Consider the following 26,382-nt stretch of genomic DNA (forward strand, 5'->3'; position numbering starts at 1 on the left):
CGCAGCGAAGATACCCCCAGCCTTGACCCATCATGTCTTCGCTGTTCCAGAACTCGTTCTACATTGGCAACATCATCAATGGTGTCCTATACGGTGAGCAAATACCAGTATCGAGTTGCTAAAGCCAAGCTTAATGAATATTGAGGGGTCGAGCTGGTCCTTTATCTCACAACGATGTATTGGTTGTTGGAGAAGAAGAGAAAACACACGCGTAGGGACTCCGACAAGTTCTTCATGTTCTTCAGCACCGTACTATTCACCATGTCGACAATCAACCTTATCGTCGAGTCGATATTCGGGGAGGAGATGTGGATCGTCAATGCAGACTACCCTGGAGGCATGAACGCGTGGTTTGCCGCTAATGCGTCTGTGTGGTATGAGACAATGGGGTCTGCAGCGGGTGTCGTGCTCAACCTCTTTGCCGACGGTCTCATGGTGAGAGAATATGGAACACTGTTCTTCTGCTCGTACTGAGCTCTGCCTAGATTTACCGATGCTTCGTGATCTACAATAGCTTCGCTATCGTTATATTCCCTTGTTTCCTGTACATTAGTACTTTCGGTGAGCGGACTCTTCCCGGTGCTCTGATTGTAGCCCGCTGACCCGGCTTCTAGCTCTCGGCATCGCGACGCTCTACATGTCCGGCAAGCCCAGCGGCGACTTCTTCGCGGGCCAGGCGGCGGACGTTGCGCTCGCGTACAACTGCGGGACCATAGGCATCAATGTCATCGTCACCTGCTTGATTTGCGGCCGGATCTTCTACTTTGCGCGCCGCGCCCGCAGGGAGCTCGACTACGCCGCGGCAGAACCATACATGAACGCGCTCGCGATCGTCATCGAGTCTGCACTGCCGTTTAGTGTCTTCGGGATCATGTTCCTCGTCACGTACGGGATGAACAACGGCTTGGAGATGACCTTCATGTCGTTCTACGTGCTTTTCACTGTGAGCTACTCTGTTTTGCTCAAATGTACGGAGCTGACGTGGCTGGCTGGCAGGCGATCTCTCCGCAACTGATCGTGATGCGCGTCATAGCTGGACGTGCGTGGACAAGGCAGACAGGTGCGGCGATGACCACGATGGAGTTCGTGTCATCACCAGGGGAGACCATGGAGACTTCTGGTCAGAGCAATAGTGTGGACAACGATGCTATAGACGTGAGCCTGCGAGCAATGGAGAAAGGAGGCGACCTGTCATCTGTTGATATTGTCAATGTATGATTATGACTTTTAATTGCCACGGCAAGCTAGTATTATCGGTGTCATGTCTGAAGCACCAACGTCGTCATTCAGCTCCTGGATTTGTATTCTCCAGGAGTATAGTCAATTGTACAGCGTGTAAGCTTCGATAGCCTGCGCCCGGCCTTCCGGTCACAGAACAGGTTGGGCATACCGTGCCCTCTGACCCTTCCATTCCAACCAATTCTTTCGCATCGCCTTGTACATGGCCTGCCAATCCACACATTGGTAGTCAGCAATGAATCTCTCCGACGAAATGTTGCGAGTGAGGACATCCGGTGGCTCGAGAGTGATGTCGGCTCCGCAGAGCACCGAGTGACGCAGGACGTTGAGGCAGTGCGTCGAATGGCCGGCCTCGTCCTCCGGAATGGCTTCCTCCCTCTGCAGGATGCCAAACATCCGCTGCATGCAGTGCAGCTCGTGGGTGAAGGCGAGCGAGAAGAAACGATTGTTTGGGCCGAGGCGGACCTCTTGGTCCCCGACGGGACCAGCCCATAGCCATTCATCAGACCCCTCTGGGTTCGTGAGCGAATAGCGAGTGGTTTCTTCCATCGACATCATGACGGCAGGTCGAGGAGACATAAGTGATAAGGATGTAGGCAGATCATCCTCAATGAATGCTGCCACATCGTGGAAAGTCAGCAAAAGGAATGGGTTTAGTGTTCAAAGACGCTCACTGTAATGGGACAAGGGGCGCTCTCGCTGAGTAGCATAATGCTTCGTTATGCGAATCCATGAAAGGTCCAAATAGGCGTTCGCTAGTGCCAGGCAGACGAGGGATACCTGCAAGAAACGGAGTTTCGAAAGGGGCATTACGAACGGTCTCTCAAGGAAGCGTGTCGCAGGAGAATTTTGCAACCTCTCATCTAAAGCCGGGGAAATGCTGCACACATGAGAGCGGAGGCCATGTACTGGCGCCGTAAGTGCTTTGGTTCTCGATTTCGGAATTCGTGTGAAAGCCTGAATGTAAAAAACGCTCGTGCTGCCATTGTGTAGATGCAGCGCTCGTCGCACGGTCACCGTGCATCACGCAGGTGTACCAGTCCCGCGGTTCCATGGACCGCCCGTGGCCATATGGCTCATCAAGAAAGGAACACCCTTTCTGAGACTCTAAGCCAGCCTGGGAGCTGAGCTTCTGAGCGCCCAGCACTGACGCCGCAAAGCTTGCGTGTCGGAAGGAACAACATCAACCTCTGCATGTGATACCGTATGTCTTGAATTTCTACACCGGCGAGTGCTTGGGCCTTCGTAGGATTGTTCAAATTGATAATAGGAACTTGCCCCACCATCTCTAGGTTCGGCGGTTCCAGATGTTGAATTAAATGTCAAGGGGCTAAAGTTCTCGGACTTTATTGCAAAATCTTTGCCATGTCTCGTAGTTCTGACAGGAAGAGAGTGGACGATATACGGGATCTATGGCACTGGACAGGGTGCCTGATTTGAAGTATAGGAATGACACAGTCCAGTCGTGACAAATTTCTTGCTGCTATACCGGCCCACAGTTTAGGCAGAGGACACTCGCTGACGTGAGATCTTACGCCAACGGGCAACTTTGTGAATGGATTTTATGTCATGATCGCAGTCTCAGACTGCTTTCCGCCGAAGCTCTTTCCGTAGAACAAAATACACACCTGGAATCTGCCTCTGATCACAATAAGACGCGGAACCTAATCACGAGCGCCATCGATAGTCTCCTATGACATCGAATGCCTGTGCAGTCTCGGAGGCCTCCGCGGCGAGCGTATGGAGTTTGCAAGGAGGAGGTCGATATCTTGTGGTCGTGGTCCATCACATCGGTCAATCGAACTTTCGGCCATCGGCCTCGCGACATTCTAAAAGGTCGCTGCGGATAGCCCCTGAAACCGAGTAGCTACTCTGGCCAAGACGGTGACTCTGAACAATGGCTCCTTCAAACCTGGCAATATCTTATATTGAGAAACCCGATGGTATGTGTGGTGGCCACATTCTCCCATAGATGTCTTGTTAATGCTTGGATTTGGAGAAAAACTGGTGGAAGAGGCTGTACAACTAGTTGTCAAGCTCATGTTGAACGGTTAGTGTAGACTCTCAGATACATCCGCATCGAGGCAACTCATTGCATGTATCAGACCCTGCAGTACCCTCAGTGACAGGCGGGAACCTCGATCTGTTTCCGGGTTGGGCACGAGGTGTTGTAGCTGCTTCCGCTCTCATCGCGGGAGACATGTATGCTGCGATCGATGAGGACAACACGCTTGTCGGCTTTGCGCTGTGGATCCCTCCGGGCCGAGTACCATTGGATACGTAAGTATAATATGTCGAGACAGTTGAACAGACGACAAAGCAGTTTGCAGGGAGGAGGAGCGCCAGCTCGGTTTCAACCAATTCTGGGAAAAGCTGTCGCCTGAAGGCCGAGACTACATCGAGAACGTGGTCAGTACAGCAATACAATAGATCAGAAGAAAAGCCGCGCCCTTGCTCATCAACGACCTAGCTAGGGAAAGAATTTCCCAAACACCTAGAAGAATCGTTTGGCTTTGCGGAGGTGAGGGGGATCTACATGACATCCTTCCAGACACATCTCACGCGGTACATGTCAGGCTGAAAAGAGCACGTACTGGTGCAACTTTGCTATGGTTCGGGAAGACTATCAGAACAAGGGTGTAGCAACCGCGATATTCGACTTGGTCTACGCAAAGGTCAGCATGCCGCGGGTTCAAATCGCATTGGCTGACAGAGCTACGGCAGGCGAAGGAGACGGGTACTATCATGGCGCTTGCGACTAGCTTAGAGAAGACGGTGAGAGCACACATTCTCGCCATGTCACCGTTCTCTTGATCCATGCATCCTTCTAGTCCAAAATCTATCAAAGCATGGGCTTCGAGCTGAAGGGCTTCCGAGTGATGCCTTCTCCATGGAAGGATTGGCCTTCTTATGTCCTTTTGAGGCGCACAGCCATCTGAGTCGAAGCTAGGCGAACGGATGATGTAGACGATTACGCCGTGACACGTCGCATCGCTTGTACAGTGACTTCGCGAGTTTGTACGCTTGATGATAAGACCACATGATGTGCACAGCGACAAGTTCGGAGAAGCTGGTCATCGGAAGATATGGGATAGACGATCAAGAATTCCGTTATGCGTGATTCAGCGGGAACAAATTGGTCACAGTAGAATGCATGCAATGACCCTGATATCAAAATCACGCTGCGGATGCTTAACTGAATCCCAGCGGCTCTCAACACGAGCAACAATAAGGGGAAGAGTGGGGTTTGATCGTCCACTTCATATGCCGGCGCCCGTCATGTCTGAATACTCCTTGCACGAAGAGAGGACCGGTTTACTAGAGGATTCCGACTCGCTCCAAGAGGAGCCTCTGGCATCCACAGGTACGTGCTAAGGTAAGAGGATACCAGGCTTGAGCTTACTTCTTAGAACGTCAGAGAAACGAAGCGGACAACACTCAACGAAGAAACGAGGATGGACAGCAACCTCGTCTATCCTTGCATGTTTCCTCTTCATCTGTATCGTCGACTTCACTGCGCTCCTCTGGATTGCGGACATAGTCCGCAATACCTGGATGGACAACTCTGACCTGGACTGGCCCAACCCATACGTCGGCCTTGCGGAGCTTTACAAGGTCGGAGGCACCAACACGTCAAGCATCGAGCCTATCCTCAACAAGGCGCGCATCGCGACGCAAGTCTATCGCGAGAAGCCCTCGCTGCCAGGAAGCCGAGGAGAGCACGATGTCGATACCCCCAGCGGCCGTCTTTCCCCGCGCGAAAAGCATTTGCAAGTCAATGACGAGGTTTGTGTGGCCATGATATTTATACACGAGGTACTGAGACGTCTCCGCAAGACGAACACCATCCTGCAGTTCCGGACCATCGACTTTGGCATGGAGGAATGCTCACTAGTCCTGCGGCTACCGGACGACCGCCTCGCAGAAGCCGACGGCATATCGTACACCATGAGCGACCCGCTCAGCCTCAACATCTGCGCCATGGACGTCGCTAAGCTGCTTGACGTAAAACAAGTCACCTGGCGCTCGCGCCCACAATGCTCGGAGCACATCGCGACAGTGAACGTCATTCCAGGCGATGACATGGAGCTTTCGCGCTTCCCTTGCGCTTGGGGGACCTTCCATACCTTCGAGGTGTCATGCGCGGAGCCGGGATGCTCCGTCGATGTGTGGTCGAGCGCGAGCACTGCGTGGGGTGAGTCCATTTCCATAGCCGAGCCAGCCGAGCCACCTGCTAACCCAGATATGATTGACTAGGGGTCTACCTGTATCAGTATCAGACAATTTGAGGTGTGATTGCGCTGCAGACACGTCCAGTCCGCGTATACAGCACGGGAGCAGTGACGGACGCTTCGAGCACTCGGCGTCAGACAACCGATTTGAGTACGAACTCGTGGAGCGGTATGCATTTCCAACAATAAGCAAAGAAGCCAAAACGCCAGCACTAGCATGCCCCAGTTGTCCGAGTCTAGCCATGTCGCGACCTCGTGGAAGCAGCATTTTCACATGTATAACATTCGTGACGTAGATGAAATAGCGCTCGGCAACGTAGATGTCACAAATACATGAGTCACCATTCGTGAAGGCGAGGCTTGCCTTGATATAGAACCCATGATGCTGATGGTAAAGCATGGATATCCGATACGCTGCGGCTTGTAGAACACGCAGTATATCGGTTACCCCACACAAGAGCGCGCTGAGTAGGCACATGGGGCAGCATCGGCATCGTCGGGCCATGGGAACAGTAGTCGGATTCTGGCTCCAGATTGTAGAACAGCCTTCAATTGAGGCCGTGTCATACAAAGAATGCACGCTCGTTTGCTCCCGGTGATAGATGATGCAAGGAAAGAAGCTGATGAAGAAACGATTCGCCGTCGAAGGTCGGAGGAATGTAAGAACGAGCGATAGGCTCGCCAAGCATCTGTACAGCGAGTAGTCCAAGACTCGAAAGCTATACCCCTGGTCGTTAGGTAACCGCCTTCGTCATCCCAGCACCCTGGAGCAGTTCTTCAACCCACTCGGGATCCATGCACAAAGCGAGGAGCTGCGAGCATTTTTTACTCTCTTGCGCCGTTGCCTTCCTGGCCATCGTCACTATCTGTAAGCTAACGGCTCTAGTATGGACCACGAACGCGCTCGATAGACATGACGATGGTGAGGCAAGACTGCTTACGATGCTCCTGAATGTTCACTCACCTGGGTTGCTATTCGTAGGCCCCTGGACTGTGGAACGACCACCGGTATTGCAGCAATGGGATAGCAGCCTCCGCTACGGTCTGAACGCATCGCTGGAGTGGGCGGCACTGGTCCCCGGTGACGGCCTCGTTTACGTCGGCCCCGACCACGAGCCGCACATGGTGTCGATGCTGCATCAGCTGCGGTGCCTCGACGTCGTACGGGAGGGTTTGCTCGTGCCGAAGGGTGTGCGAGACATCGAGCGCGTGCAGCACTGCATGCATTACTTGAAGCAGATGCTCCTTTGCCGGGGTGAGACTCAAGTCGACCCGTTCCAATATGACCATGGAGGCGACGTGCTCGATCCACACCCAATTCGGAGATGCCTCGACTGGAGCGCCGTGTACGGTGCGGTGGCAAGGAACCAGAAAGATCAGACCGCGCGAGAAACCAGTTGATCGTTGACTATCTATCTCAGAGGGTAAGTGAGTCGATTTGATGTCTGGGTCGCGCTGGAGGAGCGAAACATCCTGATATCAGATAATTTAGATGTGAAGCATGGGACAATAAAGCTGGAGGAGATAATCAGGACACCTTTTTACAGGTGACGTGTTTTACGTACATGCAATTGCGGCCACGCAAAGACATTGCTGGGACTTCAAGAGCTATGGAAGCATCTTACTGGCCAGTTTGAAGCGATCCGAGCAAATAGTCATGCTTGCAGGTGGATTCACAAGTTAGCATAGGGATTGACGATTTGATGAGCCGGTTGCTCAAATCTCATCTTCCCACAAGGGAACTCCCAACCATCATTTCGCGCACTTATCAAATACCTTGAGACGACATCGATACATCGCTTGGGGTTGGAATTGACAGAGTCTGCGCCTCTTAATCTATGATTTTGATAGACAGCAATATGACATATCTGGTCACTCAATTTCATAACTAATTTTTGAGAAAGCGTATCGCAATTTGAAGTCACCCATCACCCGGACCGCTCCATAGGCATCTCGATCGGAGTTGAGCGCTGAGCGCTGAGCATGGGACACTGTTTCTGATAGGGGACCACGGCTGTGCATAGCATCCTTCCCTGTTCCCTGAGTGTTCGGATCATTACAATTGTGCACAACTAGCGCGGCACAGGCTGAATTTATCTCACGGCAATGCCGAAGAGAATCCAAGAAGGTTGGTTGCACACTGGCAGAGCTCCCGTAAATGCACCGGTACATGGCCCGTCAACAAACGCGATCCCCGCGGTATAACAATGCTTGTTGGTCATCAGCCTGCGATGTCGTCGAATGATTGCGTCCTACCACCAAGTCCAGTGACGTCCCGGCCGCCACGCTCTTGACCCTTCTCTCTATCGCTGACATGAGCGCGCTGTACGGAAAAGTCGACAGCGAGTCTCAAGAGGATTTGATCGAGGCGCCCCCAAGGCCGAAACGACGCCTCGCATCCGCGCGATGGTGCCCATGGCTCATCCACACAAGCTTGTTCTGCCTGTGGCTGATATTGTTCGTCTCACTCCGACCCTCCACCTATCGACAGCAATCGACTCCATGTGAGTGCTAATGTCCGAGAGGACAGGAAGTCGTAAGCTCATGTGTGGTAACAGCACCCGCGGACGAGGCTATAGAATACCGCTCAATGTTGTTCAACGGCTCGGTGACACATCCGTCCATCTTCGAGGGCCATCCGTCAGCCGAGCTCGATGCTGCATGGGATAGAATCACAAAGATCCGTCAGTATTGTGACAGTGTCTTCTCTCTGCTGCAACATGCTTACACCCTGCGCTGTCGAATACACAGGGCTGATAGCGGTCACGGATGATGACCTCTCACGATCAGGAAAGTCAGCTGCACCATCAATGCTCAAATACAAGAAGGGCGGAGGGTATGCTGCTGAGCTACAGGTCGTGCATGAACTGCACTGTCTGGTATGGTACTGCATTCTAGGCTGATGCACTTGGCTAATTATAGACATGCTGCTAGAATATGTTGCGCCAAGCCACATACCCCGATTCCTACGATCATAATGAGACTACTCCCGAAGTGTGGCGGAGCCATCTGGGTCAGTGTTACGACTTGATCTTGAAGATGAATCACTCACGGCGGCGTCCTTCAGACCACTGTGTCGAGATGCTGCGACAGCAGATCATGTGCACCGGGGACGTCGGGCTGCTAGTTTTCCACTGGGTGGAGGGCCACGTTAACCCTTGGCCTGACTACAATACATGGCATCAATGCAGGGACTACGAGAAGATCCTAGCGTGGCGGGACGAGCACGAATCGCATCTCCCGTTGGAGCTATCTGAAGGAATTGTCCGTCTCAAGGAAACGCCGTAACATGTACAGTACGTGAGTACGCTGTGGTCTTACAGCATCGCACAAGTAGCGATGTACAATATGTCATGCAATAATTGCAAACAATTGAACGACGAGTACCCCAGATATCACCTCTAGAGCTTACAAGTCGACTCTCTCGCATCTTGAAGCAGAAGGCTTACTTGGAAATTCGGTGTCGTGGCGGATAGAAAGTGTACAAAAATGAGTCAGATTGACACCGTGTCGAATGCCTCACGATAGTGTAGCTCCAATTGTATAGCAGGGACCTGCCTACAACCATACATAACAGCACTTGCGTAGCATAAGCGTTCTCTGGCAACATCCCAAGAAGCTCGCGCCACCTAGTCCGTACTATCGGGCCTTCATGTCGTCACTACTGTTCGCAGACGAGAACGCAGATATGGCTTCTGGCCCTAATGTCTGCAGGGCCTTCTTGCGCGAGAAGACTTTACGCCTCTTGGACGCTTGGGAGCGAATCTGCTGCGATATGCTGTCCCAGCTCTTCAGCACCGACGTCTCCGAGCCCCTAGACACGCTCTTGTAGAACTTCCGTGCGCTCCGGGTACTGGACCTGGGCGGACTGTCACCCGCCGCCGAAGACAGTGTCGAGCGCGGAGGCGTCGAGGGAACAGACATGCGCGTGCCATCCGAATTTCCTGGCGATGCTAGCAGGTGATGATGCGACGAGCTCGTTGAGCTCGACCTCCGACGCCGTCTCGTGAGCTTCATAAGCATGGCCTTTGGACCTGCGCGGGGCTTCGAGGGACGAACGACGTTGCGGAGACCCACGGATGACAGCCATGAGCCGACGGGAGCGAACAGGGATCTGCCGCTGTGCACTTCATCTTGCTCGACAACGGGCGGCAGAATGCCCTCATCGCCCCACGAACCCGCCTCGTCCTGGTTATCATCAAAGGACGGTATGGCATCACGAAGGGATGGAAAGCCGTGTGGCCTAGTTTGCTGCTCTATCATGTCGTTGCTGCGGACAGCGGAACCGGAAGTCGCCATAGGGGAATTCGTGTCGGTCTCGAACATCGCACCGCTCGGTGGATCGCCGCACGGTATGGCTTCACCTTCTTCAGTAAAGTCAGTGCATGCCTGTAGCGACACCCGCGTTGACAATTAGCACGGCGAAGAGCAGCTGCACACCTGTTTAGAAAGGCTCACCGGGGAGAACGCAGAGAATTGCATTGACTGCATAAGCGCAAGTGCACCACGGCGAAGATAGCTATGAGTATAAGTGAAAGGGTCAAGGGGCCTGCCCGTGTGTGAACAATGAAGAAAATGGTGCAACAGCCGTTGTGCTACCTTATAAGCTCGCGAGCGGACAATGGCGATCCCGATGGGTTAAATAATTCACGCGTGGACTGAAATCTGAATGTAGACAGACAATACAGGCCACGACTTGTAGAATGATTGCAGGAACTGGGTAGCTTTCCTACAGATCTAGACAGTGGCACATGTTAGAAAGTGCGACGGAGATCTCGATGTCACGGTCAGTCGAAGCGTACCTTGCATTATTCTTCATGCGAACTGTTGCATGTCTCACAAAGTCCTCATAGCGGCGTGCGGATCGCTGCATCTACATTCGCAACGGGTAAGGCTAGTCACAGAGACCCGATTCAATATAACAGTCTTATATTCAAGGCTGCATGAAAGATGAGAGAATATTGTTACTATACATGTAAGAGAGATGTGCAATTTGCACGGACGCTACACCCTATGCCGTTGTCGAAGTGCGCATTCACAGTACGCCACGATCTCTTTATGCAGCGCCTCTGTACTTGCGCCTGTCGTTGCCAGCCTGTGTATCAGTGGGTGTCGCCATCCAATATAAGTTTCCAGAGAGCTTACAATTGCCAGCCCACTGCAATGAATGGGATAGAGAATGCAGTGACACAAAAGGTCGTGTACTTGAAGGCGAAGGCACGTTTGTTTGTGTAGTCGAAGGGCAGATGCTGCTCGCAGGGCTCAAGTCGTAATTGTGTTGAATAAGTACACGGTAAGGCTTACCTTGTGCACGGTATGTTCAGAGTGTGCCAGTCGTAGCTGTCCCATGGGTGATCTTGGCACACGACCGAGAGACGTTAGCCGCACAAAGGGCGAGGTGTTTCGCGTAAGAGACAACATGGCAGACAAGGTGGGGAACCGCGATGGAGGTCAACTGGGCACAAGCACAGTAATTTTGCGGAGCAGCTTCGGAACTTGCGAGTTCTCACAGCGCCTTCGAGTCGTGTGGACGGTGACGGAATGAATAGCCTGCTTCGTATAGACTTTATGTAGCGAAGGAGATATCGCCTCATTCGAAATATTGTCGCCTAGAACACAACCAGGGCAGGGGAGACCCCGTCCAGCCGAGGCGCGGCCGGCGTGGGCTATTCATTGGTGGGAAAGCAGCGGTCCTCATGACCTCAACTGTGAGGGAACAGTGATGCCGATGCTCTAGACGCGCGAGAGTAGATGGAGGCTGGGGCTAGTATTGTCGAGAACATGCATACATATAGGTCTCGAGCGTCAATGACTATTCTGTGACAGGAGTTCAAGTCAATTTCTACACAAACGGTTGACTACGATGCTCTCACCCATTTGATTCTGGCAGATAGGATTCAAGTGTGTTCCTGAAAGACCTCAGTGAGTAAAAAATCAGCTGCGATGTTGTCTCCAGTAGGCAGACTAGACATCATGAGCTCTTGATGTGGGGAAGACTGCGGTGGCGAGTGAAGGAGTTCGGTGCTCAGGACAAATCCACTGGGTGAAATTTGTAGAGCCGCCTTAGCGTAGTGGTAGCGCGTCGCACTTGTAGGCCTACCTACCACAGGTTACGTCATGCGAAGGTCACTCGTTCGATCCGGGTAGGTGGCATTTTTCTCTCGAATATGAAGGTATCTCATTAGTGCTGTCACTAGTATTTGACATCACGGACGGAGGTCTGTTCAATGCAAGATCATGAAAAAATACAGCGAACTCTACTTTCGTATGAGAATGGGCAGTCAAATCACCTCGACTTTATAGTCAACTGGGCCGATACAACCTAGTGTAGCCTCTTCCAGCTAAAAGGTAAAGTTGTTCACTCTCACCCGGATCTCCTCCAGACGTTTCTTCTTCGTCTGAAGCTGCACGCGCAAGTTCTTCGTAGTTGGATCCTCAGCGAGGAGGTCTGCCAGGCGCTGCGAAGAGTCTGAGCCACCCAAGCCAAGCTTAGCAACGAGCCGGTTCTGCAAGTTGTCTGCCATCTTCTGGTTAAGGTGTCGTTGGATCGTATTGGGGATGTTGTCGATGACTCGCTAGAAGTGGACCATGAGCTCAGCGCTCCGGATACTGACATGATCGTGACAGACCTTATATGCGACCTTGAAATAGGCGCGCACATCAGCCATCACCATGATTTCGGCATCAATTTGTGGTATTGGTGGTGTTGGGGCGACGCTCGCACCTACTGGAATGTTTCCCGGTGAGGAAACCGGCGATCTGGGAATGTATCTATACGGATGGAGATGTAAGTCACGATAGTGACTGAGCCACAACCTGTACGAGGCTTCGAAGTAGTGGTTGTTCTGCATAAAATACGGCGCCTTTTCGCACTCTAGAGCGTCGACGAGACACTGTTGGCCATGTTCCGCGTAGTCGACTAATTCGCTCCTGATGTCTACGCTGTAGCCCGATAGCATCAATGCAAGCTACCGCCCTATGCAGGAAGCATACATACCTGAGACGCTTCTCGAGGGCCGGAAATTGTCCGAAGTGTTTCTCTGTCTTCTCGTCGAGAGTGTTAGACAGGATAGAAATGATGGCGTCATAGCATTCTTGCGCGGGCGTGGACCACTGGTCAATGAAGCGTTTAATGAGCCGCTTCTTGGCTTCATATGGGATGTTATGTGGCAGTTCCCATCCTGTAGAGCTAAATGAAAGGACAGTTACGATACAGCAAACTCTGAAGGCAATTGAAGCATCGAAACACGTACTCTTTAATGACCTGTCGGACCTCAAGCAATCCGATGGGTGCGCCCAGCTGCACATCATCTCGGAAGTCTGCGATGGCTTCCTCGACCTCCACTCGAGGCGGTAACAGAGCAGCGTATTCCAAGGGGTTCTCAAGTGGTCGGAAGTTGGGTGCAGTGCACTGAATCGCAACCTTGAAAGCATGATATATTTCGCGGCTGTCGTGGACGAATTTCTTGTCGTCGTTGAGCCCATAAACCTCTCCCTGCAAGTCGGTGCAGAACTTCGAGATGCGGTTCAAGATCTCCGTGGTAGCATCTACCGTCACCTCTTCGGGCAAGGCATTGATTCGCTGGATAACCTCCTGCAGCTTCGCGTGCACGTCTTCTTTCAGTTTCGGAAGCCTGTGGGGGCCGGTCAATGTCGGGGTCAATGACACAAACCCAGCGAGGACTCACGCCTCCTTGATAATCCTCATCAAGACCCTGCTTATGTTGTCGATGAAATTGGGAATACCGAGGCGGCCAGAGTTTAGGAGACTGCTCCAGGGGACATTTCCTTGAAAAAACCGCGTAGCAAGCTGTTCAAGATCCTGACGAGAGGGGTTCACGGCCCTTTCGTCGTCGTCGGGCAGCCGCACGACGTAATAGCCAAGTTTGAGCTTGTGGCTCTTCTTCTGGAGGATGTTGAGCCATTTCTCGCGCGCACCGCTTGCCCCAGAGGTAAGGGAGTCGGGCTTAGTGACCACACCTGATGTACGTTAGTACCGATGAGATCCTTCAAATGGAGAGATCTGGACCTATGGTTCGCAACCCCTCGGGATCTGCCGCCTTGGCGAGACGCATGGCCTGCTGGTTTTCCATGTCGTCTGGGAAGTACATGAGCAATCATGACGCACCATACGAGGTATTATTGACAACTTGCCACTGGCAGGTATGGTGACGATAATGATGGTCGCCGGATCGTTGATGTAGTGTTCAACAAGACCTCTTACAAGTGCAATCATGTCGTCGTCTTCATTCTGGACCAGTCCTATGAAGCAACATCGTTGAGGCTGTGAGCGTCAAACTTTTGACTCTTTTGGTGACACCTACCTGGAAGGTCGATAAAGGACAGGTCGGTACCCTCCGGATCCTCGATATCCACCGCGACCACATCTCTGGAGAACTTGAGTGTGCGCGAGTCGGACGTGAGATCCTTCAGCTGCTTGTAGCTCATGTCCTGAAACGTCCTGGGTGAAGCATGTGGGCTCAGAATGGCCGTCTGCGCACGACGCAGCCAGATATCGACGTCACTCTTCGACGTGAGCCTCGGGCTGAAGGCCTCGTTCGGCTGGCCGCTGCGGCGGAGAGAGACCGAGCAGGACCAGCTGCTCTGCTCCGAAGGCGTCACGATAGTGCATTCCATGGGACACCTCGTGCAAGTACCGCTGTCGCGGGGCACGCTGATCTACAGTTGTTGATGTCAGCCAGCAATTGGAGACAGGACTCGACATGACACGCTCACCCCGGTTACAGCCTCAACCAACGAGCTCTTTCCCGCTATATTACATGGAATGCGTCAGTACCAACGTCCCAATTGTTCAATAGCCTGTCGGAGGTCGTACCGGACTGTCCCCCGATGACAGCTATCCGCGGAATCTGGATCTCATTTTCTGCTCTGTGTAAATTCTATTTGAGCGTTGCGAGGTCATGGTTACAAACACCCCGCACGTACCCTAGCGCACGCAGTTCTTTCACCAGGCTAAATATTTCGCGCCGCTTGCGCGCATAGTCGCTGTCTGCGATATTGTTGTTGGTGCCGTTCATAGTGAGTATGTTAAAGAAGAAAGTATGGTGGCAGAGAAAGATGAGGTATGCTTTGAGGAAACATCTCAGCGGTATTAAATACATTGCCAGAGCGTCTTCTGGGGCGTGCCTCCTGCACGTCTCCTGTACAGCGCAAGCATACGCCCACAAGAGGAGAACAATACCTTCCTATCAGAATCACGCAAGCAGTGTTGCATTAGGCTTGTAGACAAAGTTCAACGCACCTATGCTGCCGGTACAGGAACTAGACCTACGACAGGCGGACAGGTGAGCGCTCGGCAAGCCGCTGTCAGAGGTGACTTGCCTTGTTCTGTCCGCATTCAACTATAGAGTGATGATCGCGCTGCAAACCGTTTTACTCGGTTTGTGTATTGCTGTGTCGGGGACAAGGAACAAGGGCGGGATGCCGGTATCTGCTAGCCTGAAGTGTGATGGTATTGGAGCCGGCCTACAACAGGCGTCCACCGAGCCAAATGGACACACATAGCCTCGGAACGAAGTCGGAAATACAACCTGAACCTTCTGCGACACTTAGTGAGGACCAAAGAGTACGTTCACTGCCTCGAATGCGAAGGTGTTGTTCTCATCTTCCGAGCGTGCAACTATTAGGGGCATTGTGTTGCTTATGGTAACTAACCAGGTTTGACGGTATCTTGGACAGCTGACTCTTGTGGACGTCTCATCATAGATCGACCATCCTCCTCGTTGCATTGTCAGCGTGTGCATTTTACCATTCGTGCACGCAAAGGCTCAAGTAGCTACCTCGGTAAAACCGCAATTTGTAGCGTTGAAATGAGTCCGTGACCAACCTAGACATCGTACCCTCGTAGACCGATGATCAACAGAGGCATACATCATAACAGGGCCTCTACCTCCTTGAATTACACAAACAGACACATTGTGATCACGGACACCCTTGTCTATCCCACTCAGGTAGCCAGGTCGGCAGTATGTGATTGCGGATGTTAAGCCCTTCATGCGTGCCAAACCTTCGCAATCAACTCAGTGAGACCTAGTAAGAACCATCAGAGGCTGCTCCTGCGGAGTAAAAGAGAGCGCTAACCAATATCGTTCGTGTTGAACTGGTACACGCCAACCAGAGTGGCAACGGTCGCTGCCCGGAGTGTCCATGTCATGACACGACCAATAATGGGGAACTTGCGGGCGTGAAGATAATCGACGACGACTGAGTCGAACTATGCGCAGACATGCGTCAGTGTTTGTAAACGGCGGTGATTAACAGACTGTGCCGGATTTCAAACCGCTCTACGTCCGCACACGGAGGAGAACCACGTACCCCAATGTGACTGTGCATAACGAGACTGACACCCAGGATGCCGTCAAGAAGAGCATAGTTGGAGCCGCTCGTTACAAAAGCGGCGACGGTGAGGGGTACGAGACCAGCAGAGAGTAGGCGCTCAAACGCCCAGTGGTAGGAGCCATGTGTCTTCGAAGGCGGGGGAAAGGTAGTCGGATCGTTGACAGAGCCCTTGTAAATGGCTACAAACATGATGCGCTCATGAAACAACCGAGCTAATGGGGAGGCACTCACGTCCGCCGGGGACGTATGCAGCGTCCGACACCTTCCTGGCTATATGTGTGCATCACGAAGCGCATATAGTTGCGAGTTGCGAGGTGAATTTGATCCCAGTGCGCGAAGGTTCGGAAGACATCCAGATGCAATAGCTGCTCGTGAGACACATTCTGGACGCTATGATGCTTGCACGCACCAACAATGCCTGCCGGTCGCAGCGAACTTCGAGTGAAGGCAGAGGCAACGCGTGTCCTCGCGGCAGAGCGGGCGATGAGAGAGGCAGACATAGTGGTCGCGGTCGTCGGTGTCGATGTGCAGTAGCACTTGAGCAGCACGGACGTCAGAGCATCCCGACCACGTGCGATGCACCCGAGAGGCCGATTATCGCCGCATGCCAATTTCGGAAGCTCTCGTAGTCCATTCAGCGGAACTGTTTTACCAAATGTGTGCAAGTTCTGTATACACTGTTTATTATCAACCAAGGACACACTAGGCAGTTTCAGTTTGTTGAATTTGAGAGCATTTGACCTGAGGCTGCACACTTGGTCAGACACGAGCACGTGACTGCCGAACGAGCGCGAATTGGGCTCACACAGCTTGTCTCAGTCTGCAAACCGGCGCGAGGCCGTTTGCATGCAATGAAACTGCTTGACTTTGTCACTCCGCAGCATTTTTGGGCATGAAGTCTCTCTGACGGACTCATATATTTGTCACCTACAACGACTTCCTGTGTTGTTGACAAGAGCTGCGACGACCACGACAGGAGGCTTTGCCTTCATTCGTCAGGGATATTGGAAAGGCGAGTCATTTGTTTCGCGCTGCATTGACGAAGTTCAGTTTTCTCTGGATCAACTCATGCAAGAGTTCTTCCGACATCCCAGTATTTCCGGCGGCCTGCGCGTTGTACCTGCTCGCGACTGCTCTACGAGATATAAGTGCATGAAGATGGTGACGTTTAGTGGAAAGGTTCCTATCGAATTTGACCTCGATGACTGAGATGCTACCATCAAAGAGTTTCGCACTTGTTCACAGCGCAGATAGCGATCGCATATATGCGCTGCGTTTATATGCGTACAAAAGCGGATTTTGTCGGGATACCTAGCTGACTCCTGTACCTCAGAGCACACTCGTACACACCAACTAGATGGCACCAATCAAGCTTGCGATCATAGGTGCGGGGCCGTCGGCCTTTTACGTCGCCTCCCGTCTTCTTTCCCTCCTCCCTGTTGGCAGCTCGTCTAAGCTCAATATACATCTGTATGATCGGCTCTGGGCACCCCACGGTCTCGTACGATATGGGGTAGCTCCAGATCATCCAGAAGTCAAGGCATGTATACCGTCCTGATACTTTGTATCTCTCTGACCGTCGCTTCGCGTTCAGAATTGCACGCACAAATTCGACACTGCGGCAGAAGACCCACGACTGCGATTTTTCGGCAACGTCAACATCGCAACGCAGTCACCAGTACCACATGCACTATCTCTGCCTCTCTCCTCTCTCCTTCCTCATTACACTCACCTCTTAATCTCGTCTGGTTGCACCACACCTATACTGCATCCTGCCATTCCGCCATCTGACTACTGTGTCCCCGCTCTGTCGCTTGTACATTGGTATACGCAACACCCTTCGCGTCCGTCCCCACCACCACTCCAGCAGTTGCAGCATATCACCCTCATCGGCCAAGGCAATGTCTCGCTCGATATCGCGCGCATGCTTCTCACGCCACCGTCAGAGCTCGCGAAGTTTGACGTGCCCGCGCACGTCCTCGCGGTCCTCGAGCGTTCTGCTGTGGAGCATGTCTCAATCGTCGGCCGGCGCGGCCTCCAGCAGGCTGCGTTCACGACAAAGGAGCTCCGAGAGATGATGAACCTCACAGATGCGTCCATGGTGCCGCTTGACCCAGCACTGCTGAAGGAGCCCGATGCAGGGGGGGAACCGTTGACGCGCCAGCAGGCGCGTACCTTGCAGCTCCTGCAGAAAGGCTCGAAGAACAAGCCAGGAACGACGCGCAAGACGTGGTCGCTGGAGTTCTTCCGCTCTCCGCTACTCCTAGACCTCCCCACGGGAGCGGCGCAGGAGTCCTCAGGGGTCCGTCCTCCGGCACAGTTGACCCTGGCTCACACTATGTTGGATGCATCGGCCCGTGCCGTGCCCACCGGCGAGAAGTCCACCCAGTCCACGTCTCTTGTGGTCACTTCGCTCGGACACCGTGCAGAGCCGAGTGCTCCGTGGTACGAGCCGTCTCTGGGCCATATCAACACCGTCGGTGGACGCGTGGTTGATCCGAGTGGGCTGACCGTGCGCAACGTCTATGCCAGCGGCTGGGCTGCCACCGGCGCCCGCGGCGTGCTCGCCAGCACGATGATGGACGCATACGCTGTCGCAAATACCATTCTACGCGATGCGTTTCCTGGGGAAGACGTGCAAACAACCCCTGTGGGCGACGTGGACGTTGGGGCGGGCGCAAAGACAGAAAACGACATTATCCAGACTGAGGTCCTGCCGCGTACAGTGGAGGACGATGCGCCGCCTCCCGAAATCGAAGCAGCGCTGAAAGAAGGGCAGGTGCTAGAATATGCGGATTGGAAGGTGATTAATGCTGAAGAAATTCGGCGGGGGGAGAAGATTGGTAAAGAACGTGAGCGAATGGGCTGGGAGGATGCCCGTGCGTTCCTCGATTATGCAAAGCAAAGAGGAGGAACATAACCTGCACATTACACCCTATGCATCTGCCAGCAATTTAAATCCACAGCTCAACAGGGTATAATGTCTATCCAAGGAAGCTTAAGAGGCAAGAGAAAACTCTCATCGCGTATGGCAGATGCGTATCCCTTAATTCGAAACTTCCGGCAATTGGAGCATACGGATGTAATAAGTGATTGTGAACAGCATACCGACACAAAAACATGAGTATAGCCATGTACTATCGACATGATCACGGAAGTGAGAATCAACTACCCTGCAGTAGATATCCACAGACTCAACAGCGCGTCTAATAGTACCCCCACTAACGTAAACATGGCCGACGAGCCACTACCAAAAACTAAGTGAACATAGGGAATGTATGGACTTGCAGAGTCCGTTGTGCAAGTTTGAAGGAACGAGAGAGCAATGCAGGCCGACAGACAAGAGCGAAAACATCATAATGTATATGTAGGAATGTTCGACAGAAGATGGCGATGTTCGGGACGGTGAGCCTGCACCCCTGGTGGTGTACAGGAAACAGGTGAAAACGAGAGACTGCATATACACGTGTCGGCCAATATGGCACGCACTGGGGTAGTCGGGCCCTACTCCTCATCTTCTGTCTCCTCGATGACATTCTGCAATGGTGCCCCGTGCACGTAGCGATTTGGGAGGTTCGGCTCGGGGTCTTCGAGAGCCAGAAAGGACTCTACATCGGATTCCTCTGTTTCAGATGCGGGAGGTGGCGGAACAGTACCAGGAGTTAACTTCTTGGCAGGTAACATGGCGGACTGACTTGCCAGAGTCTCCGCGCGCGGCTGCAACGACACTGAACGCACTGGCAACTTAGAAGCAGGTGATGTAGCGGCCACGGGGGCAGTCGGTACTGACGCGGTGGCGTTCCGCTCACGTTCACGGTACATTTCAATCAGTGAAGCTGTTTTGCTCGCTGTCTTCGGAGACGTAGAGGTAGAGGCAGCGGGTGAATCGTCCTTAGATAATGTCGGGCGCAAGCCGACGGCGGTGACAACGGCGCTGAATGTCTGCCCCTGCGGGCTCGAAGCGTTGACGTCCGCAAGCGACTGATTAGGCGTCGTGTCAACTTCACCTTCACCTTCTGACGGGTAGAGGGATGATGCCCCGTCGTCTCTTTGAGTTGCAGGAGATCGTGGAATGCCGCTCGAGACCTCTTCCTGCGAGTAGGCATCGCTGTCGATAGACGATCGCTCATACTGCGCAGGACGCCGTTCCGGGTGCAAATCGAAATAGCCAAGGCGCTTCGTCCGAGGTGCTGGAACGGGGTCCTCTTCTTCATCGTCACCATACAGAGCCGAATCTCGCTCGCGCAAAGATCGGTCGATGATCGACTCTTCCATAGTACCTACATCGTCCTGCATGGGCTCTCGGATGGATGGAGGCGCCAACGGCTCCATGTCGTCTTCTTCATCGGAGAGCATATGACCGCGGACGGCGGCAAGCACCTCCGAGACTTCTTGACTGGCAAGTTCGGGATCCGATCGCCGATTGCGCAACCGATTGCCGTTGGGCATGTCTGCGTCCTGTCCATTCATGCGACGACTGCTGGTGGCAACCAAAATGTCCACCCAGGCATCATCTCTCGAGCGCCGGCGGCTTTTGGGGTCGCGGGTCAGAGACGAAAGGTCGTCGTCAGAGAAACTCGCCAAGCGGGCATCGAAATCGACTGACTCGTACTCTGCAGGCGGGATGCCTGATCGCCGATGCCCACCAGGACTGACTGGTAGCCCTCCCGGTAGCCGGAAGCGTGACTGCCGTCGATTTGCGGGTATCGGAGAGTCCGTGCCCTCTCGGCGTTTGGGTGGTCGAGGTTGAGGTGAGCCGGTGGTGTTGAGGCGCAGCGCAGGTGTCCCATTTGGCGATTCTATATGACCAGGAGTTGCCACATTGCTGACGACTGGTGACTGTCTTCCCGTGGTGGTGCTCGCGTTGCGGTTGAGGTTGTTGAGAGTGATGATCCTCGTCGCGCTACCGTTCTCACGCAAGAGACCTTCGAACTCGACTTCACGATACGATGGGCTGCTGGGGACGTGGCCTACGACATATGGCCGGCCATTGAGGGTCGAAGCAGGTTTCCACTGCTTGTATTTTGAAGAGGTGCCGAAGAGCGAACCAAGGCGACGTCGACTGCGTCCTCCCGAGGCTAGTTGTTGTCTATATTCGAGGGGAACGAATTCTTCGAAGAGGAACAACGACGTTGATGCCCGCGGATCGGCAGTGCCAGGCGTTGCAGGTTTCGACACTGACAGACTCTTGAACTCAACCTGGGAGATTGCGAATCAACCTCGTCAAGACACGGGCGAGTCTCGTCATACTCACCAACGCCCAGTTACAATCTCTGTCAATCTCTTCACAGCGCTCGATGTCCATCCAGCCGCCACCATACACGAGATCGCAGAAGACGTCCACGAAGGCCTCTTCGATGACTTCTTCGCTACCGAGCACCGGCTCCGTGTCCCATCCAAATGACGGCAAGGACTTTTGCGTCTTCTTCAGCTTACGGTGGATCTCGACCGAATGAGTCGGCCATGCGTTTACAGTGTTCGTCACTGGCGTGCTGAATTGCAGCGTGGCATTGAGAGGCGCATCGGTGCGCGAGAAGCCGCATGAGGAGAAGTCCTGCCATGTAAGTGTTGCACGTTTCGCTGCGCGTGCCTGCACGAGCCATCGGAATTGAGCGCTGCCGGAATTCATACAACCTCGAAGTGGCACTCACCGCCCGTGCGCCTTCAGTCAGATCAAACTGCAGCTTCTTTTCATCGGCACCGACATTTCCGAAACCCATCATCTCGAATTCACCCCATTTGAGATCCGTCAAGCTCCTGAATCGGTCCTCGTTCGTCCCAGCGCTGAGTATTCCGTGCTCCTTATCATCCCATAGCGATGATGTCGCGGTAGATGACGTAGATACGCTTGAAGATAGAGATGGCACAGTTAGGGTCGACGAGGATGAATTTGTCCCGGAGGCGGGGTGGAAGTGCGGCGGGAGGTCCATACGTTTCTTGTACGCATCCGAGTAGCGTGGGGTTAGCCTGAGGGTTGGCGGTGCAACACGCTCCCACTCCTTCGAGCCTGCAAAGGCGCGGTCGGCCATGGGTGAGACCGCTCCGCGAGGGCGATGTGCCCACCCTGCAGCAGTCTTGACGAGGTCGGGAGAGTACATACGCACATTACGACGCACGCTCACGAGGCGGAGGGTGCGTGCTCCACGCCGAGCTTCCGGGCGGCGGTCGAGCTTGCCCATCGCGGGTAGCATAGCTGGGTACCCCTGAATCCATTGCTTCAGACGGGTCGGAACCCCTGCGAAGCCTCCCCCGCGTGAACTCGAGCTGGTGTTCGGAGCATCCTGCCACCGGATGAATGCTAGAATCAAGTGTTCTGTGGCTGTGGTCGCGCGGAGATAGCAAATGTACACCTGGTGGAATGCCAATGTGGATGGGCCGAGGCCGAACAGCAAGGGGCCGAATAGCGGGGACAAGGTGGGCGGCGTGTGTCCAGACGAAGCGGAGTGTGCAGTGAACCGTGCGAGTAGAGTGAGCAGCGCGACGAGGATAGACTGCAGCACAGGGTCCAGGGGCTCGATGAAAGCCCCGAAGTGCGTCTCTGGGTAACCGAGTGCTGCGCGGAGGGGGTCAGCGGCAGGAGCGGGAGATATGCATGACGGGCACGGCGCGCACCTGCCTCGGCCTCGCGCCATTCAGCGTAGTTGTCGTACGGGACGAGCCCACGCACCTCCTGGCCCTTTACGATGCGCACCACCCGCGCGAGCCCCCAGCGCAGGCACATTCCCAACTCGTGCGGGCCCGCCAGTCGCGCCTCCTCGCGCCACTGCCTGTCCGCCTCCGCTGCCGGGGATGCCTTGTCGCACGTCCGCAGGAACGCCTGGATCAGCCGCCGCACTGCACCAGACGAGACATCCAGCGCGAGTGTCGAAAAAATGAATGGCGTCGTGAGTCCCCGCAGCCCAAGCTCGTTTCCGACCACGTCCACCAGCCGTGCGACCTGCTCTAGCCCTAGCACGACGTGTCGTCCGAACGAGAGGTAGCCGTAGGCGTTCGTCTGGCGCAGCTCCGTCCCGGGCGTGTCCCCCGTCGCCTCGATCCTCGGTGGGTTGAGGTTGAGCGGCAGAAATGTGCCATCGGGGATGGCGGGTTCAGCGACCTCGGATTCCGCAACTGAGGTAGTCCGTGCCCTCGACTTGTCCTTGGATTCCTTCTTCTTGTCCTTCTTGTTGCTGGACTGCGGTGAGAGCGTGAAGGCGCGGGCGGACCCCCTGCTGTCGATGCGCCCAAACTCGTCTAATTCGGATGTTTTCTTGGGCGTCGATGTCGTGCGTGAACGAGAGAATATGCTCGGCATTAATTATCAGAGAATGTAGGCGGTCGGTGTGAGATGGAGGAGGGCGGTACAAGAGGAGGTGGCGGATTGATGGAAAGGCGCGCGCAAACGTGAAGTCTTGCCACTTGCCGAAACTGACGCTTCGTTTCCCAGACAACCTTGGAGTACCAGAACCCATATTTTGACTTCATAAACTTCGAGAGCATTCTTCACACACTCAGGGTGGTGGATAACAAGGAGAACTTTTACGGTATGCGAAGATAAAGATTCTTAGGATGTCAACAACGTTACTGCAAACACAACAAAGATCTTGTAAGATACATCAGTACAGGTACAGCAAGACGTAGCCGAAGATGGCGATTGGCATGGCAGGCAGATATATTCCGAAATCTCAGGGCCGAGTTTTCTCCATAATCTGTGGCGGCGGTCCGAGTGGGGGCGAGTAGTGGGGCGGTTGGGTCTGCTGGTACGGCTGGGGAATTTGGTCAGAGGCCGCGCAACTAGACATGACGCAGAGTGGAGAGCGAAATTCAGGGCGATCACGTCAGTCTCGAGGAGTGCCTTTCCGCTAGAGGCGAGCGGCTGCAGCCATGTTACTCATACTTCCCTCACGTACGGTCTTGATGCACGTCTGAACAGCTGCAACACCTCGCAAATTCCTCGCAGTCCAATAGCCGCTACTGGACGGAGCCCTCCCGACAGGCCTCGGGGTGATGGGGCACAGGGCGTGTAAAGCATCCACCCAAGTAGCAGTGGTCGCACTAAACGACTGCTAACGCTCACGGCGCTCTCGCACGAGACAGCAGGTAAAGGATGTGGAGTTCCTTTCTGCAACTGGTATAGGGACAACTGCAAGCGAATGTTCGCCCCAACGACCACCTTCCCCCAGGTGAAGTGAGAGGTTCCAGGTAAAAATCAAGCCCCGTAATAACCGTTACTACGTCCTCCAATTTGGGAGAAAGTAGCAACAACTACTAGGCTGGGTGAGTACGGGAAGGAGGAAAAGGTGTGGGAATGTTGCTTCCTCTCTTATCGTCAAGTCGACATAGCATGCAAAACAAGGAAAGTCTTGGGCGATGACTCACCGGAGCGAACCCATTCTGCGGGTCCCAACCGTTGCCACTGTGCGCCGGTGGTGGATACTGCGGGTACTGCGGAGGGTACGATCCATAGTAGCCAGAGTTGGTGTTCTGAACATAGACACCGCCAGGCGGGGCGTAAGGGGAACCCTGCACCGGGTATGCCTGGGGACTATTCCCGTTGGGCACATAGGCGAGGTTCTGTCGGCGGAGACGCCTTTGACGCGAAACACCAAATGCGACTAGTGCCGCCAGACCTACGACAGCTAAATATATTTTATTATCGCATCACAGTCTATGGCAGACGTCTTCGTTGGGACTCACCGATAGCAATGCCAATGCCCACACGAGCACCGGGAGATAGAGTGCTGCAGCGCTCAATATTAAAGCTAGTATCATTGGACGATATCAGACTTTGCGAATCGGAGATTCAGTGAACGAGATTTACTCACCCATCGGTGTAGCAATACAATGCGTGAGTTGTAGGAAGCCATGAAAGGGCCAACAGCGCTGCTGTCAATAGGTGTACAGCACCGTGGCTGCGATCGTTACTCGCTGCAAATCAATCAGCCTCATCATTTTCCGCATTGCTCAATGATATAAGTCTGGGTGCGGGATTTGGACATACTCATCGAAATTTATAGGAACAGAGACTTAGATGTGAGAGAGGTAGTCGGGGTTACGGGGAAAGTGGGGATTGGAGTATTGCCAATTGTAGTCGTGGACACAGCCCAAAGCACGTGCGTCTCCGCTCATACCAAATCTGGCCAAACCCGATCCCGACCCCGACGATCACGATCGCGAAGCACCGACTTCCAATCAGGTCGCATCGCCGTTCCTGGCCGTTCCTAGATCTGGTCTAGACCAGCTCGACTCTTCGTCAACTCTCATAAGTCGATTGAAACAGGTTCTCTTTGTAAACTATTTTCTCGTTCACTACCTAAGGTGGCCGAGTTGTGTTCGATTGCACTTCACGTACCCGAAGAAAATGGACGACTACTGATAAATACGCCACGTCAGAAACTTCATTCACGAACTGATCATTTTACGACTCAGTCTTGGTGACCGGGTAATGTCTTTTTTTAATTCCTCGTGTTTAGACCGGGTAATGCCTCCGCCAGTGATCATAGCCAGTAAACAAGCACATGCAAAAGGTACCCAGCTGTGACGCAACCGGTCTAATTGTCCTACTGTCCGGTCCGACACTGGCAGCATCGCGGGGCATGCCGTACACTACAAGGAACGCAGACAAACATGGGACATTCATGAACCTCGAGTATTCCGCGAGATTAAGGTGAGCCACTTCTCTAAGGGAATGTGCTTACGATTGAGAAAATAAACTAGTGCCCATGATGGCAGCGTGCTGCAATGCTGTCGTGATAGCCAGGCTCTAATTTTCAGATGCCTTGGGACGTCAACATCGTAATAGCACTAGTGGTGGAGAGACCCGTGAATACACCGCATTCTCGTACATTGATCTGCCTGACCTAGAGGCGCAAAATGGGCGAGTGAAAAGCTAGATCAAGTGGTGGTACCTCATGCTGAGGTTGGCCGTCTGTGAGTAATATGTGGGCGTCGCTCGGGTAGAAGGTATTCTACAATACTGGCTAAACATAAGCTTCAATCAGTCGAACCTCCTGAATGCTTATCTTGTTGCCTCCATATATGCTAGATACGTTTGCATGGAAAGGACTGAGGCTTTGCCATCAACGGCGGATCCACGGAGAAATCGGACTCTACGCAGGGCGAGAAGAAACTGGCTGTACTGACCGCGAGCTTCCGAGGTAACGTACCCAGCCCTTTCGTGGGTGGTAGTGCCGCTATTATTTGGGATCATGTTCACACATCCGACTTCGCGGCGGGAGAAGTATTCAAGCGTGCCGTGCTGTTACGGCGAGGATCGCAAATGTTTCTCAATTGTGAATAGTTCGTCCCTTGTGGCACCTCACTCACCCCATCCCCAATATGCGCTGTATCCGATCCCTGTTATTCAAAGAAGTCTACACTGACAGCAGTACATATATGGAGGCCTGAAGCAAGTAGCGTGGGTTCTCAGAAGGCAATTGCTACGAAACTCCTCTGGGCGAACGATGCGAAGCCCATCCGTACTAGACCAAATAGCCTCGTTACATCCTTTCTGTTGTCGTTGAACACAGAGAACTTTGTGTTTGGCGGCGTTCCCACAACCAACATTCTCTCA

The 26,382-nt window shown here is 53.5% G+C and overlaps 12 protein-coding genes and 1 non-coding gene across 13 annotated transcripts; 7 read left to right on the plus strand and 6 right to left on the minus strand.

Annotated features, from left to right (window-relative positions):
- Positions 1-32: 32 nt before the first annotated feature.
- POSPLADRAFT_1046398 (hypothetical protein) lies at positions 33-1,734 on the plus strand (the record flags this gene model as incomplete). Its single annotated transcript, XM_024479022.1, has 6 exons — positions 33-93; positions 146-435; positions 486-561; positions 615-943; positions 997-1,212; positions 1,333-1,734. The coding sequence occupies 6 exons, from the start codon at positions 33-35 to the stop codon at positions 1,732-1,734; spliced, it is 1,374 nt and encodes a 457-aa protein (XP_024339858.1).
- A 1,705-nt stretch (positions 1,735-3,439) lies between these two features.
- POSPLADRAFT_1140634 (hypothetical protein) lies at positions 3,440-4,178 on the plus strand (the record flags this gene model as incomplete). The annotated part of the gene is made up of 6 exons (XM_024485198.1): positions 3,440-3,519; positions 3,570-3,648; positions 3,710-3,760; positions 3,816-3,914; positions 3,964-4,014; positions 4,071-4,178. 6 exons carry the CDS (start codon positions 3,440-3,442, stop codon positions 4,176-4,178), a joined length of 468 nt encoding a protein of 155 aa, XP_024339859.1.
- A 616-nt stretch (positions 4,179-4,794) lies between these two features.
- On the plus strand, positions 4,795-5,528 carry POSPLADRAFT_1140847 (hypothetical protein; the record flags this gene model as incomplete). Its single annotated transcript, XM_024485226.1, has 3 exons — positions 4,795-5,025; positions 5,077-5,434; positions 5,497-5,528. 3 exons carry the CDS (start codon positions 4,795-4,797, stop codon positions 5,526-5,528), a joined length of 621 nt encoding a protein of 206 aa, XP_024339860.1.
- An 885-nt stretch (positions 5,529-6,413) lies between these two features.
- POSPLADRAFT_1141233 (hypothetical protein) lies at positions 6,414-6,872 on the plus strand (the record flags this gene model as incomplete). Its single annotated transcript, XM_024485277.1, has 1 exon — positions 6,414-6,872. The coding sequence occupies one exon, from the start codon at positions 6,414-6,416 to the stop codon at positions 6,870-6,872; it is 459 nt and encodes a 152-aa protein (XP_024339861.1).
- An 841-nt stretch (positions 6,873-7,713) lies between these two features.
- On the plus strand, positions 7,714-8,798 carry POSPLADRAFT_1039838 (hypothetical protein). The gene is made up of 5 exons (XM_024477603.1): positions 7,714-7,975; positions 8,030-8,155; positions 8,223-8,350; positions 8,406-8,484; positions 8,539-8,798. The coding sequence occupies exons 1-5, from the start codon at positions 7,786-7,788 to the stop codon at positions 8,757-8,759; spliced, it is 744 nt and encodes a 247-aa protein (XP_024339862.1). The 5' UTR covers positions 7,714-7,785; the 3' UTR covers positions 8,760-8,798.
- Positions 8,799-8,982: 184 nt separating this feature from the next.
- POSPLADRAFT_1074344 (hypothetical protein) lies at positions 8,983-10,029 on the minus strand. Its single transcript, XM_024482693.1, has 2 exons — positions 9,930-10,029; positions 8,983-9,860 (listed from the first exon to the last, which is right to left on the minus strand). Exons 1-2 carry the CDS (start codon positions 9,960-9,962, stop codon positions 9,111-9,113), a joined length of 783 nt encoding a protein of 260 aa, XP_024339863.1. The 5' UTR covers positions 9,963-10,029; the 3' UTR covers positions 8,983-9,110.
- Positions 10,030-10,383: 354 nt separating this feature from the next.
- Positions 10,384-10,996, minus strand: POSPLADRAFT_1039842 (hypothetical protein). Its single transcript, XM_024477604.1, has 3 exons — positions 10,776-10,996; positions 10,617-10,720; positions 10,384-10,552 (listed from the first exon to the last, which is right to left on the minus strand). Exons 1-3 carry the CDS (start codon positions 10,890-10,892, stop codon positions 10,528-10,530), a joined length of 246 nt encoding a protein of 81 aa, XP_024339864.1. The 5' UTR covers positions 10,893-10,996; the 3' UTR covers positions 10,384-10,527.
- Positions 10,997-11,528: 532 nt separating this feature from the next.
- Positions 11,529-11,624, plus strand: POSPLADRAFT_t74. The gene has a single exon. It is a non-coding gene; the product is annotated as a tRNA-Thr (tRNA).
- A 188-nt stretch (positions 11,625-11,812) lies between these two features.
- On the minus strand, positions 11,813-14,509 carry POSPLADRAFT_1140937 (hypothetical protein; the record flags this gene model as incomplete). Its single annotated transcript, XM_024485232.1, has 11 exons — positions 11,813-12,046; positions 12,101-12,413; positions 12,469-12,660; positions 12,725-13,105; positions 13,160-13,451; positions 13,501-13,569; positions 13,629-13,733; positions 13,796-14,150; positions 14,208-14,242; positions 14,308-14,360; positions 14,418-14,509. The coding sequence occupies 11 exons, from the start codon at positions 14,507-14,509 to the stop codon at positions 11,813-11,815; spliced, it is 2,121 nt and encodes a 706-aa protein (XP_024339865.1).
- A 974-nt stretch (positions 14,510-15,483) lies between these two features.
- Positions 15,484-16,019, minus strand: POSPLADRAFT_1141120 (hypothetical protein; the record flags this gene model as incomplete). The annotated part of the gene is made up of 3 exons (XM_024485257.1): positions 15,484-15,521; positions 15,573-15,705; positions 15,807-16,019. 3 exons carry the CDS (start codon positions 16,017-16,019, stop codon positions 15,484-15,486), a joined length of 384 nt encoding a protein of 127 aa, XP_024339866.1.
- A 1,168-nt stretch (positions 16,020-17,187) lies between these two features.
- On the plus strand, positions 17,188-18,811 carry POSPLADRAFT_1046407 (hypothetical protein; the record flags this gene model as incomplete). The annotated part of the gene is made up of 4 exons (XM_024479023.1): positions 17,188-17,364; positions 17,425-18,480; positions 18,535-18,682; positions 18,738-18,811. 4 exons carry the CDS (start codon positions 17,188-17,190, stop codon positions 18,809-18,811), a joined length of 1,455 nt encoding a protein of 484 aa, XP_024339867.1.
- An 86-nt stretch (positions 18,812-18,897) lies between these two features.
- POSPLADRAFT_1169681 (hypothetical protein) lies at positions 18,898-23,124 on the minus strand (the record flags this gene model as incomplete). Its single annotated transcript, XM_024488073.1, has 4 exons — positions 18,898-21,029; positions 21,085-21,420; positions 21,482-22,383; positions 22,443-23,124. The coding sequence occupies 4 exons, from the start codon at positions 23,122-23,124 to the stop codon at positions 19,335-19,337; spliced, it is 3,615 nt and encodes a 1,204-aa protein (XP_024339868.1). The 3' UTR covers positions 18,898-19,334.
- Positions 23,125-23,356: 232 nt separating this feature from the next.
- Positions 23,357-24,638, minus strand: POSPLADRAFT_1074347 (hypothetical protein; the record flags this gene model as incomplete). The annotated part of the gene is made up of 4 exons (XM_024482694.1): positions 23,357-23,575; positions 24,189-24,448; positions 24,507-24,571; positions 24,631-24,638. The coding sequence occupies 4 exons, from the start codon at positions 24,636-24,638 to the stop codon at positions 23,495-23,497; spliced, it is 414 nt and encodes a 137-aa protein (XP_024339869.1). The 3' UTR covers positions 23,357-23,494.
- Positions 24,639-26,382: the final 1,744 nt, after the last annotated feature.

Source organism: Postia placenta (genome assembly GCF_002117355.1).
Source record: "Postia placenta MAD-698-R-SB12 unplaced genomic scaffold POSPLAscaffold_6, whole genome shotgun sequence".
In the NCBI taxonomy this organism is placed as follows: domain Eukaryota; kingdom Fungi; phylum Basidiomycota; class Agaricomycetes; order Polyporales; family Adustoporiaceae; genus Rhodonia; species Rhodonia placenta.

Excerpts from the sequence above, each read along its gene's own strand:
- POSPLADRAFT_1039838 (XM_024477603.1), top strand. The coding sequence starts at position 7,786 with ATGAGCGCGCTGTACGGAAAAGTCGACAGCGAGTCTCAAGAGGATTTG. Across the intron at positions 8,156-8,222 it reads GGATAGAATCACAAAGATCC|GGCTGATAGCGGTCACGGAT; the intron begins GTCAGTATTGTG and ends TCGAATACACAG. Across the intron at positions 8,485-8,538 it reads AGTGTGGCGGAGCCATCTGG|ACCACTGTGTCGAGATGCTG; the intron begins GTCAGTGTTACG and ends GGCGTCCTTCAG.
- POSPLADRAFT_1074344 (XM_024482693.1), bottom strand. The coding sequence starts at position 9,962 with ATGCAGTCAATGCAATTCTCTGCGTTCTCCCCG. Across the intron at positions 9,861-9,929 it reads AATTCTCTGCGTTCTCCCCG|GCATGCACTGACTTTACTGA; the intron begins GTGAGCCTTTCT and ends GTGTCGCTACAG.
- POSPLADRAFT_1039842 (XM_024477604.1), bottom strand. The coding sequence starts at position 10,892 with ATGTTGTCTCTTACGCGAAACACCTCGCCCTTTGTGCGGCTAACGTCT. Across the intron at positions 10,721-10,775 it reads CTGAACATACCGTGCACAAG|CATCTGCCCTTCGACTACAC; the intron begins GTAAGCCTTACC and ends CCCTGCGAGCAG. Across the intron at positions 10,553-10,616 it reads ATTGCAGTGGGCTGGCAATT|GCGCAAGTACAGAGGCGCTG; the intron begins GTAAGCTCTCTG and ends TGGCAACGACAG.